Source organism: Portunus trituberculatus, chromosome 50, assembly GCF_017591435.1.
Source record: "Portunus trituberculatus isolate SZX2019 chromosome 50, ASM1759143v1, whole genome shotgun sequence".
In the NCBI taxonomy this organism is placed as follows: domain Eukaryota; kingdom Metazoa; phylum Arthropoda; class Malacostraca; order Decapoda; family Portunidae; genus Portunus; species Portunus trituberculatus.
Genome location: NC_059304.1, coordinates 8022891 through 8039186, shown reverse-complemented (window position 1 = coordinate 8039186; position 16296 = coordinate 8022891). Strand labels below are relative to the sequence as shown.

At 37.2% G+C, this 16296-nt stretch overlaps 2 protein-coding genes across 11 annotated transcripts in view; both read right to left on the bottom strand.

The window, feature by feature from the left end:
• Positions 1-4472: 4472 nt before the first annotated feature.
• On the bottom strand, positions 4473-9198 carry LOC123499799 (putative GTP-binding protein 6). Of its 2 annotated transcripts, XM_045248286.1 has the most exons (9): positions 8517-9198; positions 8177-8319; positions 7746-7874; positions 6472-6632; positions 6155-6363; positions 5742-5940; positions 5454-5553; positions 4820-4986; positions 4473-4579 (listed from the first exon to the last, which is right to left on the bottom strand). In XM_045248286.1, the coding sequence occupies exons 1-8, from the start codon at positions 9048-9050 to the stop codon at positions 4860-4862; spliced, it is 1602 nt and encodes a 533-aa protein (XP_045104221.1). In that variant the 5' UTR covers positions 9051-9198; the 3' UTR covers positions 4473-4579; positions 4820-4859. The 2 variants fall into 2 exon arrangements, with proteins under 2 accessions (XP_045104221.1, XP_045104220.1); XM_045248285.1 differs by lacking the exon at positions 4473-4579 and having other exon boundaries at positions 4672-4986.
• Positions 9199-12433: 3235 nt separating this feature from the next.
• LOC123499561 (CD2-associated protein-like) overlaps positions 12434-16296 on the bottom strand; it is a 67533-nt gene continuing 63670 nt past the window's right edge. For all 9 annotated transcript variants that reach the window (XM_045247684.1, XM_045247687.1, XM_045247689.1 and 6 more), the window contains one exon: positions 12434-15804. In XM_045247684.1, the coding sequence (XP_045103619.1) occupies positions 15643-15804 (162 nt within the window). In that variant the 3' untranslated portion in view covers positions 12434-15642. The remainder of the gene's footprint in view (positions 15805-16296) is intronic.

Here is a 16296-nt window from a genome sequence, read left to right as displayed (position 1 = left end):
ATGGTATGTTGCCCTCACCCAGTTATATCGCAATAGTAAGTTAAATAGTTATCGAGGCATATGTTAACCTAGCTACAGCTTCTGATAGGTACCTAGGCTGTGAGATAACCACTATATATAACATAGCCGAAAAAAAATTACTGAAGGTATCATATGTGATCAAATTAACTACGTTATCAGCATGTATCGCTTATCATACAGACAATTCATATCGAACCGTAACATAAAATTAATATATAATGATATATAGTCATGTATAAACCATAACTCTCTCTCTCTCTCTCTCTCTCTCTCTCTCGTTGATAAATATGAACATGTTCAAGCAATAATATACAATGCTACTTTTTTTTATGTAAGAGAGGAAAGCTGGCCTAGGGCAACATAAACCGCAAAAAAAGGCTCACTTAGTTGTCAGTTCCCTTAATTGCAGGTCACCACTGCTACGTATACTATCTACTATACCTTTTAGGCTACTGTCAGATGAGTTATTTAAAATGTTCTCAGATACAAACTACATAGATGCGAGATCTTTCTTTACCTTAGAGGAGGGAAGTACGACTAGAAATCATGGCAGGAAGATTAGAAAGCAAGGCTGCAGGTTAGATATAAGAAAATATTTCTTTAGTCATAGGGTGGTAGACTTCTGGAATGCATTGCCAGAGAGGGTTGTAAATAGCACTAGTTTGACAATGTTTAAAAACAGATTAGATAAGCACTTAAATTTATTAGATTTATAATTATGTATAGCGCTGCATGATAGTTTTTATAAGAAATTTACTATAATTAAACAAGACATGATCCCCATGTATGGGGATCACAGATTGTAGAGGAGTTCGCTGCAGGACTTAGCCCTGTTAATGGGCCAAATATTTAAATTAGTATATAATGTATTGTGTACTTGTAAGTGTATCTTTAAGTACTGATGACGAGGTAGCTGTGCGACTGATACAGGATAACCTAGATGGGCCCTGGTGGCCCTTAGTTATCCTATTATTTATGTTATGTTATGTTATGTAATATAGGCTACTTAATTGCCACCTCTGTTTATTAAGGCCAGCAGAATCTATAGCTGGGCCAAGGATACTATACCTAGACAAAATTTAGTGTTGATATAAATATCTACCAACTCAATTACTGATCTTTGGAAAGCCCTGAATGAGCTAAGTACCCAAGGCAGGAAGAGTGACATATACGAGTATATACGCGGCTACTCGTAACTCGTAAGACCAAATCCTACTATAACGAGTCTAGGTAGGAAAAAAAAAAAACATCTTTCCCATAACAGAACTTTGAAAATTAATGTAAGGAAAAGGACGATGAGTGCGACTAGGCTTCTACTCCGAATATAGCAATCGGACAAGTCTTTAAAGGTTACACTCTACGGTGAATTGTGCTTCAGTTCATGTGTTTCCTGTCCTGCCTCATGATACTTCAACAATATAGCCTACCTTACCAGTCATCCTACTCTATATAACTTCCTTAATCATAATTAAACTGCTTTAATGTTATCTTCTTCCTTTAATAGAACCTTCGTCTCAAACTCACAAAATCTATAGATACTAATGTTCATACGAGAGAGAGAGAGAGAGAGAGAGAGAGAGAGAGAGAGAGAGCCGCCGTGGTACAGTGGAACCATGCGTGCTTTGGGGTCCAAGGGGTCTCCAAGCGCACGGGTTCGAATCCTCTCCACGGTCCGAGTGTAGGTTGGGCTTCCTCACTCGGAGCAACGGTATCCTAACGGGTGAGCTTTGTGATACGAGGTACCCCAAAAAGTACCCCCTTTAGCCCATAAATTTCCGTGAAAAGCCCACATGACATAATTAGAATAATAATAATAATAATAATAATAATAATAATAATAATAAAAAGTAGGAAGAAATAAAGCGTGTACATACGTACCTAAATACTTGCTATTTTCTGACAGGTATTACATTAGTCGTGAAAATGCAACATAAGTATAGTCTGAATGGTTCCTAGTGTTACAGACAGTCTAAGCATTTGCATTCTTGTAATTCCCTGATTGAATAATATAGATCACTGAATCTTGGTATTTTCTTAATTTCATGGAGTCTCCTGGGAAAGGGACCAGAAATGTCCCCAAGTCGGATTGCTCTCTTGTTGGCGACCCTAAATGTCTTGACACCTCCCTCAATTTTTTTCTTCTGCAACATTCGCTTCGCTGTCTTATGCTGGGGTCACACTAGTTTGTTTGTTTTTACTACGACGCCTCCGACGGTCGTACAGGCCAGTTTTCTGCGACTGCATACGACTGTCGTAACGGTTGGGAGTATTTCAGCGCAAGAAGGATACGCAAAACGAAGGACGTCCATCTTCGTGGAGGTCTGAGGAAGGATGTTCACTCCTGGTGTCAGAGGCGGCCCCTCCACACTCATGTTCAATGGGCCTGCGATGTCTAATGATGTCCCAAAGAGATCTTGCGACGACGCTGGGACATCATACCCATCATACCCTTCCTCTGTCCCATCGTGTTCGGTGGGTAAACTGGGGCTAGTATTTTATTTATTTATTATTATTTTTTTTATTATTGGTGACAATGCAAGAGCGGTCACACTGGTCACGAGGATTCTAGCGACAACGTTTTCATGTGTTACTGCCAAACGTATGTTCAAAGACCAGTTGTAACTCAGTATTTTAACCATTTTTGACTCGTTCGATGTCGTTAGTAGCACGTACGACATCGTATCTCTCTATAGCGTCATCGTATGCCATATGAAATGGCTTTGCCTGTCGTGAAACTCTTCCCGACAATCGACTGCAGCGCTCGATTGTTATAATGCTTATACGATGTCGTGTGACAACTTGACATCTTACAATATCGTACGATATCGCCGCATTAACGTACGAGGCCAAAAGCGTTAAAATGACGTCATTGCTGCCGGCTACAACCAATCCTACGACCGTCGGGAATTCATAAACATATCACTTATTAATCTCGTTTCGTTTCTGATCGTTCTATTGCAGCCGTGGTAGATGGCCACTCTTCTAAATCTTTTAACAGTGGTGTTCCTCAGGGTTCTGTCCTATCACCCACTCTCTTTCTATTATTCATTAATGACCTTTTAACCAAATTTCTTGCCCTATCCACTTCCACGCTGATGATACCATCCTAAATCTTTCCACGTCCAACCCTTCAGGGACACCACTAAACGCGCCTGACTTCTGATCTATTTCTGATTCGGGGCAGAGAAAACTCAGTAGTTTTCAATGCCCCAAAAAACTCAATTCCTCTATCTATCAACTCGACACAACCTTCCCGACAACTATCCCCTCTTCTTCAATGACACTCAACTGTCTCCATCTTCCTCACTAAATGTGCTCGGTCTGTCCTTTACTCATAATCTTAACTGGACACTTCATATCTAATCTCTTGCTAAAACAGCTTCAATGGCGTTAGGCGCTCTGCGGTGTCTCCAGTTTTTCTCGCCCCTCCAATGGCTAACTTTGTATACAAGGGCCTTATCCATCCTTGTATGGAGTATTCTTTACATATTTGGGAGGTTCCACTCAGTTTTATTATATAGGGTGGAATCAAAACCTTTGTCTCATCAACTCCTCTCCTCTAACTGTCTTCAGCCTCTTTCTCACTGCCAGAATATTGCATCTCTTTCTATCTTTTATTGATATTTTCATGCTAACTACTCTATTGACCTTGCTAACTGCATGTCTCCTCTTCTGCGGCCTCGCTGCACAAGGCTTTCTTCTTCCTATCATCCCTATTGTGTCCAACTCTCTAATACAAGAGTTAACCAGTACTCTCAATCATTCTTACTTTTTTTTATTTATACCATGTGAGCTTTTCACAGGAATTTATGAGCTAAAGAGGATACTTTTTGGGTTACCTCCTATCTCAAAGCCCACCCGCTAGGAAACCGTTGCCCTGAGTGAGGAAGCCCAACCTACACTCGGACCGTGGACAGGATTCAAACTCATGCACTTGGAGACCCCTCGGACCCCAAAGCGCGCATGGTTCCACTGTACCACGGCAGCCCCCTTTCTCTGGTAAACTCTGGAACTCCCTACCTGCTTCTGTATTTCCATCTTCCAATGTGATACAGTGGATCCATGTGTGCTTTGGGGTCTGAGGGGTCTCCAAGCGCACGGGTTTGAATCCTGTCCACAGTACACTCAGGACAACGGTTTCCTAGCGGGTGGGCTTTGAGATAGGAGATACCCCAAAAAATATCCCCTGTAGCCAATAAATTCCCGTGAAAAGCCCACATGGTATGAAAAAAAAAAAAATAAATAAATAAATAAATAATAATAATAATAATAATAATAATAATAACAATAACAATTTACATTTCAAACCTGTTTGTCACAAGGTTTATAATTATGATAAGGTAAACCCAGCTTATGCCATACTTATAGCATACATGATTTAAGTCACTCGGTTCAATACTGCATACCAGAATGCATTCACCAGTCACCACTGTAATGAATGAGTATGGTAAGATAATTTCTTCCTTTATTCAAATGCACAGAATGAAGTCTTGCTTTTCCTGAGTGCTGGGAGCTGCTGTGGCTGCCATTTCACACTTGAACACATGATCCATCATAACTGAAAATGGCATCTTTTCTTAATCAAGTATGTTTAGCAAGCTGCAACCTGTGAATAGTTGGTTTGACTGTGGAGGGAAGAAATGCTATCCCTACACAATATAATTTATTACATCCTTCAAACCAAAACTCATATATAACGCTGATAATTTTTTTTTAATTATTCACAAAACTTCCCACACTGAGAGCCCAACAATCAAATTCCCATCCAAAATGGATGGGTATGAAAAATTTGTGGAACCTTCAATGTGGCAGTAGATGTGGCTATTCTTATATGGCATTCATTTTCCAAAATTCCGATGGAAGGCAGCAAGTTCTTGCTCGGTCAACACTGCCAGGACATGTGTCATCTGGGGATCAGCCTCATCCACCTCCTCATATGCCAGGCCAGTGATGCTTCTTAACCATCTGGAAAAATAAAATCATAAATAAATAAAAGAATGAATATGGTAAGTTAAAAAAAAAAAAAAAAAAAAAAAAAAAAATCAATCTATTCATGAAGTACAGTAAAATAGGAATTATAGAGAAGCTCATTTTATTGAAGTGGTTATGATGCATATAGTATTCTAAATTGCAAGTAAGACATGGCTCATCAGACTCATGAAAACCTAAAGTTTGCTGAACTCACTTCCATCATTCAAGTACTATGTAGTTAGTATTTATAAGGCAATTTGTTTTATTTTAGCAATACATACATAAAGATCTGCAAGAAGAATTTTAAGTGATGTCTGTATATTCATCCTCCCTCTCACAATGCCTAATGAAATAATCTAAAAATAAAGAAATATTTTTATAGAGACAATATGTAAACTCCCCCCCCCAACAATACATCTCTCTCTCTCTCTCTCTCTCTTGCTCTCTAAAACAGGTCTTACTGGATTTCATAGGAGCCAGTAGGCAAAGAGAACTTCCACATTTTCCGTCCAGTGACTCTTAACACCTCCTTTTCGACATCATACAGTAATTCCTCAGTACCTGAAATACACAACCATTTTTCTTAAATAATAATGATTAAACAAAGAGGACTAATAGTTTAATGTACACAACATTATGTGAAACATTTATAATCCATATTCTATTATCTTCAACTTAGAATCTTCATGTACTGTATGTGATTTTTTTTTTTTTTTTTCTAACTAAAATGGAATGACTGAGCTCTTTACCTTGTCCTTTAAGAGCTGAAACCAGATGTGCTCCTTTAAGCTCTTCTTTTGGTTTAGCTGTTTCAAGATCCATTTTATTGGCAACTGTTATGATTGGTGTATCTTTGGGGAGTGGCAAGGAATTGAGTGTCTCACTGACGGTGGTTCCCTGAAGTTCATAATCTGGATGGCTGGCATCTCTCACATGCACCACAACATTCTGGTGATACAAACATCCAAAGATTATAAGAGGTATCTTAAATATCCTAGCTAAGATATCTGGTAGGTGATATTTATCTTCAATATTCAGCAATCTTGAAGCAAAAATATTCCAAGCAATGCTAAATATATCAACAAAGTACTGCACATTCAGACATTATATATAACAATAAATCTGTAAAGCTAAACTACCAAAGCAGATCATTTGACTTTACTGAGTACACTGCATCTTCCAGGGTTGCCCTAAAGGATGCCACAAGCTCTGTTGGAATATTCTGAATGAAGCCAACAGTATCAATGAACACCACTTTCAAGCCACAAGGTAGGTGACATCCATGGGCAGTAACATCAAGAGTTGCAAACAGCTGATCCTTTCCTTCAGCTCGAACATCTTTAGTAATGGCATGGATGAGTGAAGTCTTCCCTGGGATAAAAAGATGTTCTTATTATTCTTCATTCTCAATACAAATGTATGTACTTCATGAATATCTCTGTAATAAATGCTTGTGCTGACTAAGTCAATTCAACTTACCTGAGTTTGTGTATCCAACAACTGCAACAGAAGGAAGGCTATTTTTGGTTCTTCTCTTCCTTATGATTGCTCTAACTGCAGCTAACTTATCCAAGGCAGCTTTAAGATGTTTTTCCCTCTCCATTATCATTAATTGGTCTTTTTCACCAGACAATCTTTTTCTGAAAGTATGTAACAAATCTTTGAAGCAGGAATACCAGCTAAAAAGATTTATCATTCATTGTAACAATATATTAAGCCATTAGTAAAGTAAAAAAAAAAAAAAAAAAAAAAATTAAATTGGGGATATTTACCATAGTCTGAGTTGCTGGTGATTGCTAGTTGTTTTAATGCAGGACTTAGTATACACTATTGTATGTCTAAGCTACAAAATATTAATTCACATGAACTAATGATGCACATTCTACAGAACAGTTATAAAAAGCTAAACACTTATATCTAGCCCCTCAGATTTTCTCCTATCTGTTTTTAGTCTCTTACTACTACATTAAGTTTGAAACACTTTTTTTACTCATTTCTACAAGGAAAAGTTTTATATAGAAAATCATAAAATGAGTTGAGTAAGTCATATTCGTGCTGCAGGAGGGCAGTGACAGTTGACACCACGCCAACACAGAAGTGTTGGTCAATATCAGGCAAACAAACTTCTCACACACACACACACACACACACACACACACACAAAAAAAAAAAAAAAAAAAAAAAAAAAAAGGTGGGAGATATGGTATGAATATGCAGTGGTGTTGTAAAATCCAAGTTTATACATGTGCTGTGGTTCATTGCATGGACTTAATATGAAAAAAGAACCAAGGTGTGAAAGGACACAACATAGGGAAGACAGTGGGAGATTACATCAAGTGACACTTCAGAGATGATGTTGGGAGACACTACATATGTCAACAGACAATCTTCATCAGTGTCCTGCTAAGATTTGGCATCAAACATAAGCTTTTACCATACGTGCCAAGATTTATATTTCATGTTCATTACATAATTCATATAGAGAGGGAAAATAGCATTCATTCCATGGTGACAATGCATCTCAAACCTGAGAAAATGTGCATAGTATTCATCACACTTTGCCACTTTTTTGTACTATGCTTCATGATGATAGTTAAAAACGTTCCTCATATTTTACCAGTTACTTTGATAATACATAAATGACAAAGATCTTTTTCCTAGCAAATTGTCAGCTTGTGAGTCTGGCAGATTTTCCAGACCACTGTGAATGCTCCAATTAGAAAAGACTAACTGAGTGAAATTTCAGAAAATACCTGATATATGGCAACTCAGCCAAAGCAATTTGCAAACGTGCCTCCTTGGTCTGAGCATGATGACGGAATATTCCCAAAACTACTGAGTACCGATCCAGAACCTTTCTACCGAAGGCTTCCTCCAGTGCTCTGCAAGAAAACACACAAAATAATCACAGAACAATACAAAGTGAAATCAAACAAAAAGAGATATCAAGAGACAAATGTTTACAACAGGTTCAGTAGTGATTTGCACTAGAATATATGATTACATCAGCTTTTTCACTTCATGATTAATCTAAATTCCAATAAACTATGCATCATTATATAAAAAGTGTCTGTTCTATTATGACAACTAAAAAAAAAAAAATAAATAAATAAATAAATAAATAAATAAATAAATAAAATAAATAAATAAAAAAAAAAAAAAAAACCTGGTATAGCTGCATTACACAATCTGTCCCCTTTTGAGCATTTCAACATTTATGAAGATGCAGGAAATGTGATGTGAAGCACGGACTTGAGAGACAAGGCGTTCCACAGTTCCAGACCCAAAAATAAACTTCTTGTCCATGGATTTTACTGGCACTATTTCCTGCGTAAAAATAAAACAGACATGAACAGCAAACATGTAACACTGCAGTTTATAATCACAATCATATATATATTTTCAAATTTTAAAATAATACAACTTCAAAACAATAACAAAAGGCCATTCCAAAAATATCTAAAATGTTAAATTAAAAAGGAAGAAAGAAAAAAGAAAAGATTACAAAGCAATGGATTAGCTACCTTTGCCACCACCTCAACACCAGGCAGTGTGTTCACAAGAGCTACTGCTTCATCCAGCAGCAGCTGTCTTGAGGTATCAGTTCTCTTATTGGCTCCCCACTTCACCCATGGCTGCAGTACTAGAGTCCCAATACCCTTAGATTCTCTTGCTTCAGATTCAAAGAATCCAAAAATTCTAGAGTCTCCCCTTATTGACTCAAAATATGGATCTTCCAACAAACTATCATCAATATCTTCTTCGAGCTCTTCTACTGTTTCTTCTTTTGATTGTTTTCTCTTTTTGAAAACACAATTTGTCAGAGAAAACTCCCTTGCATTACTTATGTTTATAACACACTTGTTAACACATCCATAGCTTTTCTTTGTAAAAACTGGCCTTGACACCTTATAATTAATGTTTTCACATCTTCTGCCATAGAGCCAACTGTAGTTATTTAAGGTATGTATACATTTTTTGGGTGAAAATGTAACTTCTCCAAGGAAAGCATTTCCAAGACTTGGCAAACAAACTGCAAATCTTCTAAACTGGGCCATCTTGTAAAGACGAAAGAGATTAAATAATTTTTTTTAAGATGTTTTACTTTTCATCTTCAGAAGGTTTGGGCCTTTCAGAAATGGGATTTAAATATGTATGCTTGTCTTCTGCTGCCATCCAACCCTCCTGGCATGCTCTGGCCCTCACAGAGGTCACCTGATAGGCCACAGCACATGCCAATAAACTTGACACAATAATGTGACCCTTGCGGGGGTAAGGGAGGTGCTTCTCAGTCAGGTGTTGAGTGATGTAGGAAAACCCAAATGCTGTAAGTACAAAGGGCAAAACTTAACAATAATGCATACTTATGTAATCTTTTAGAAATATTGGTAAAGTTATACATAACACAATAATTTCACTTGTAATCAATAAAATAAAACTTATACAACTGTTACCTAAGCTAAATGATGCCAGACCAGTCATGAATGTTCTGGACATGCATTCCATATAACTTCCAAAAGCTGGAAAAACCTCCTTGTATTGCTTGATGACTTCATTGTTGTTATTCATCCTTCACTGGAAATAAACACTACAATAAAACCTCTATGCCATGATGTCAACGCCCTAACCATCACAACACCAACTCTGTACTTAACAAGATCATTCTTGTCTTTCTTGAAGAATTGTATCAGATCACACCTGCATGAATAATTGAAGACAATCATACATTTCCTGACAAACAGGCACACAACTTTACGTAACACACACACACACACACACACACACAATGTTGTGTCACTTACTTCAGGTTGAATTGGAGGGATTATGCCCAGCTTCCAAGTTAAATGAGCACCTCAGGTTGAGGTAGTTAGGAATAGGTAGTTTAGTTACTTAGCTAGAGACTAGTTGGGATCAGCTGATGCCTGATGCGCCGCCTTGCACCTTCTCTCTCCCGCCGGCAGCCTCAACATTGCCACTCAACGAATCCCCCAACACAACAGTTACAAATCATCTACTTCTTAAATTATCTCAATTTCAATACGTTATATTTATTTTCACAAGGGACATAGATACATGTATATTTTTCCTGTCAAAATAATAAACTAGCTGGTGGTGCGCTTAAAGAAGGCAGGTTATTTCGTTTGGCGGGAAAATTGAAAATTGTATCACTTCAGCAATCTCTACAAACACATGGTTATAACACCGCAGTCTGCTCCATGCTAGCAGCAAAGGAGTGAGGCTGTTACGTACTAATTACTGGCAAGGCGGCGATAGTCAATGCATGTTGCCAAAATACATGTGTAAATATAGAGTTTAGTGATGAGTTATATTTAGGTAGCGACCTTACTTTGAGTTTCAAGAGGAAAAAAAATATAATATATTTTCTGGATGACTATGGAAGTAGGACTATTGCAGGAAGAATATCAAACAACTCAATCAAATAACAATTAGACCAGCAGATATAATATTTCACAATCTTCAGAATCATATCAAGCTCCAAACAAGGCAGGAATCATGCAACTACTTCAGATTATTATGCAAATCTAGGTGTGGATATAGCAATTTGAAAAAAAAGAAACAAAACCCAGTCAAAATAATATAATTATGTGATATAAAACACCTTTAAAAATTGAAATAGCTAAACTTATGTATAAGAATAAGAATGAAATGCGTGACCTCCCATCTCAAAATTATACTACCCGTCACCGCAACAACCTTAGCTTTCGTATTCATCGTTTATCAAAATTTCAACATTCAACAACTTATTTGGGTCCTGTAACTTGGAATACTATTCCCAAAGAAATGCAAGACGCTCCTTCCCTCAACACATTCAAAAGCCGATTGAAACACAATATCATAATTGTTACGGCCCGCCCGTAACATACTCCACTATCATCCCCTCCTCCGCTTGTTACCTCGTTCACCACCTCTCCGCCTCCCTTTCCACGTCACCGTCTCGTGAACCTTCCACGCCACCGTCTCATGAACCTTCCACGTCACCGTCTCATGAAGCCCCGCTACTGTCCCGAAGTTGGATTCACGCGGACCCATTCGACTCCAGCGGAAGTGTTAAAGCAAGCTCGGCTTTCTGGAAATTCAAGTCGAGGGCCAGGCCTCAACCAGAGAACACGCTTCTTGGGACTACCGTGGGATCACCCAGCACTTCACCACTGCGACACCTCATAAGTATCACTTCCCCTCGTCCCGTGTTTTCCATATTGCCTCCATATAGGATTAGGATTATTGTTAGGTATTAAATTGGGTTCTTTATTGTTGTATTTATTTCTGTGATATATGTATGTCATTTTCCAGTGTTTCATGTTATACATGTTTCATGTTATATCTGTGTGTGTCAGTTTCATTATGGGTTATTAAAATAGCTTTTTAAAGTGCCCCCTTTGCATTTCCTCACCCCTTGAACCTGCAGTGTTTTTTTTTTTTTTCTTTGTTGTTCACCGGCTCCCCGATGCCAATCTTACCCGTTTAACCGGTGAACGTAATATAATGACTTATTAATTAACTTACTTTTCCTGTCCTGCCTCATTAAGCCAGCATATAAGTAAAACTCGATTCACTCCCAAATACTAGCTGAGATCCAACATGTTTGTAAAGTTAAACTATCCTACAAATGAATTATGTATATGAAATTATTAGTTAGTATATATATCATATGTGTGTCTGCTCATATATTGTATTTATATGTAAAATTGGAATGTCTGTATACATGAACAAATTGTACACCTATGAATAGTCATACATTCTTTTTGTCTTATCTTTTGTGTAATATATGAATCTAATACTAGGATATTATATATAGTTATAATAATGTCATCATTACAGTAATATTGTTGCCCCAGCCAGATTGTTTAATATTTTTAAGGGTATTTTTTTTCATGCCTAAAAAGTTATGCTTCATATAGGCTAGTTTTAGCTATATATGTATCTACAGTATATAGTTTTACATGAAAGCAAATACATATTTGTATGTTTATAGCTAATTGCTATAAATGAATGTTTCAAATGTTTAACCAGAACTATCCCTAGACAAGCTTGTTCTTTGGAAGATTTAAGGGATTCCAAATCTTTTAATATTTTGACACTCGGGGTTAACCTTCTCATGCACCCATAGATAGGTACGAAGGACAGGAAGAGACTTGGCTAAACTTAACATAATTTATCCTGTGTTCATTTAGGGCAGAACATCTCCCTTTGTCCTCTACTAAATGAACAGGGGACAACTATGATGTTTAACAGTCTGTTCCTACCTATCCTTACCTATTGTGGGTACATCCATGTTCATGACTTTTTCCCCAAGGCAAACTTCTCTAAACTACTTGCCATGCACCTCATTTCAAGCTGTATGATTCTTCACCAGTTACCAATTCTAATCTTACCAGTTTGAATTTTATATTTGGGTTAGAAATACAATTTCAATACCCAATGGGTTTCATTTACTTTTATTTACACACTGACTAGTGTTAAATAAAATATAAGTATGATTGTGCACAAGAAAATAAATGGTTGATAGGTACAATGCAGGGTCAAGATTATTAAAAATATACAGATTTTGCAATGGTATGCAGCTTAATCAAAGAAAATTCTTATATTTTCTAGGGGTGATGAAGGCTGAGGTGTGCATTAGCACATAATGGGTGCTACATCCTTCACACAGCATAGGGGGTGAGTGCCATGGTCTACAGAAAACAAACTGAATACCACAGCCCCATGCATGAAGTGGGTGTCACAAGCCCCACACATTGCAGAAAAGAGTGCCACAGTTCCACACAGCACAAGTGGAATGCTATAGCCCCATACAGCACAATGTGGGATACCACAGCCCCAAATAATAGAAGATTACAATCAACATTCATACCATACACCTCACTGCCAATTATGCATTACTTTGACATTATATGACTAGATATCTATAATTCTTATGATTATGATTAATTTTTTTTTCACCAAAGTAGCTATTCCTAATCTGAAAAATGAAAATTACAAAGAATTATGGAATGTTTACAAAAAATTAATGCATACACACACACACACACACACACACACATATTGGGCAACCTCAAGTTCCTTTCAATCATAGCATATAGCAGCTAATAATAATCTACTGACCCTTTCTTATAAACAGTGTGAAATGACTTCGGGAATGTTAATTATCACACCTTAAGTACAAACTATTACAGTAAAAATGGTAGGAATGGATAGTGTCTTGTACTGTGAAGCCAAAGCCAAATCACTGCCTTCTTGGGAGTCTCATTAAAATGTGAAGAGTGGTTCTGGTATCTTAAATTTTTGTCCCAGACTTCAAGACTTGACACATGTGAGCTCACAAATTTGAGCAAGTGCAGATATAATTCCAATTATCACTAAAAATGACATGATCCCTATTATCACTGTCTTTTATAGGAATGATTTTTCTATATTTTATTCAACTTGTACATCAATGGAATGAAATATTGTAGCACGTACAAAAGAAGCTACACACATGTATGATGGAAAAATGTTACACTACATGGAATCAAAAATAAATAAATGGAGAAAAAAAAAAGATAAAAAATTAATCAAGAAACACTCATAAGCAGAGAAAAATCAAGAGGCTAGAATGGCCACAGCAAAGGATAATGACACACAAAGGTGATTACACCACCAAATCTAAAGCCCATATTTTGAAATGCGTTTGGATTCTCACAAGGACTACTTTCAATGGCTGTAGAGATGCTTAGTTGGTCTTTATTGGCATTGTTTTTCTAATGGTGATGAAGAATTCTTGTTAAACAATGACAAGAATCATAAAAACATGCTTGAAACACAACTTTCACTACAGCCCATTAAATATTAGGTGCCAACATGTTTAAGAATACATTCCTAAATGCAATCAAGGTAATGGGATAACACTATGGACACATACAAAGGTTCTTCCATTGAGGCTTACTTTGTGGAGAGAGAGAGAGAGAGAGAGAGAGAGAGAGAGAGAGAGAGAGAGAGAGAGAGAGAGAGAGAGAGAGAGAGAGAGAGAGAGAGAGAGAGAGAGAGAGAGAGAGAGATGAATAAAAAAGTTGCATGTATGAAGAATTGTGAATTGAGTTGCAATGTTATAAAAATATACAAAGGACAATAACCACTGAAACACAACACATGAGGCAACCTTCCTTAACTTCTCACTAAATGTATAAGTACCATCTTGAAACACACACTTTATTCATTTAGCTTTATCTTTATATAAAAATCAAGGCCTTAGATGATATTTACATACAAAATTGGTAATTTATAGTATCTTCCTTATGCACTACATTCTGCTTGTCTACTATGCTAGGGATCAACTTACAAAGAAAGGTTTTGATATGTCTCCAACACATAACTATTGCTTCTGGACACTTCTTGATATTTCTATATTACATTGTTCCTGAAAACTCCTTTCTTGTATATGACAAATAGGCTCTCATTAATCTCTGACTATATACATTATCTACATCAGCAGACATCTGAACACCTGGCCCAGATGCAGTACAAAACAGTGTAAGAAAGAGGCATTAGGTCTGTACACCTGCTGGTTGAAATACTGATATTTCTGACACATCCGACTCTTTTGTGAAGACATTGGTAAAGGATCAAGCTTCATTATGTGGCTGCTGAAGAACAGCACCAGTGAATTAAGGGTCTGCAATATCAAGTGTGTGGATTGACCAGCATTGTCAAAAATGCTCTTAACAAACACCATAGTATCTCCCAAACATCCTCAAATACTGGCTGAATTTATATTAAAACATTGAAAAACATTAAGTAGTATACTTTAACAATGCTCTAAATCGTGGCTCTTGAGGGACAAAGGAGCCTCAATGGAACCTTGGCACCACCATCACCAACATGGCACAGTGACAATAGCACAACATATCAGTAGGGACAATACACTGCCACTAACTTCCTTTTCATCAGTATGAATGCTGAGGAGGTTAGGGAGTAGTCATACCTTCATTCAAACACTTTAATAATGAACACTTCTCTGTATGAAAATACTTTCATGAATATTGAAAAATACAGAAAAATCTGATACATACACTGATGTTCAGAACTATTATTAGATACAAGTAGCTGTGGCAGGAAAACACAGCCATGACAATACTACTTCAGCACTTTTGGCTGGATACAGGTTATTTCTTCCTCTGCATACATAAGAATGCAGGTGTACTGAAGCATGCTTGTATGCATACATGCATACAAATGCTGGCACTCACACACACACACACACACACACATACACACACATGTATACATGAATGCACATACACACACACACACACACACACACACACACACACACACACACACACACACACACACACACACACACACACACACACACAAATACATACACATGTGCAAGCACCCCTCCAATCAGTAGCCTGGGTGCTTTACATCTGACAGTCACGGGTCAGGAACCTATTTTCCTGCCGGCAAGGAAGACCAAGGCAGATTAGTGCTTCAGTAAGATACTCTTACACCTACAGGGAATGAGGCTGAGAGGCAGTATCAGTCAACAAACTGTTCTTATACATGGAGGGAAAAGGATGTGATGCTGCAACACTCTTCTATACTGCCTGGAATGTGATGGTTCCCTAACAGCACACCTGTCACCCTCTCCTACACTTGAGCATAGGCATCCACCAATTTTCTGAGACGCTCCACCTCCACTTCCATGCAGGCTCGCTTCTTCCGCTCATCATCCAGTTCCTTCATCAGTGACTGCATCTTGCGGTTCTGCTCCTTCCTCTGCTCTTCAACTCGCTCCTCCAAGCTCCTTATCTATTAGTATAAGGATAAATAAGTGATGAATGAATTTTGTGTTATAATTTTCATATCAGAATAAAACCAGGTAAATCAAATAATATTGTGAAACTAAACAGGCTAGATTTTGGTGGTAATGACTGGGCTTTTCATACTTTTGTGCTCAAATCTTTTATCTTTCATATAAATTCTTGACTTTGCTTTATATGTTTTTTTTCTACTTTTTGTCTTCAGAGAGAGAGAGAGAGAGAGAGAGAGAGAGAGAGAGAGAGAGAGAGAGAGAGAGAGAGAGAGAGAGAGAGAGAGAGAGAGAGAGAGAGAGAGAGAGAGAAAAAACATTAGTGCTGAATACTGATAAATAATAATCAAATATTCTTGTGATCTGTACATTGACCTACATTCAATGCTGATCCTTTCTATACTCTAAATAATGCTGTACTCTGATTTCTGCAGATATATATATATATATATATATATATATATATATATATATATATATATATATATATA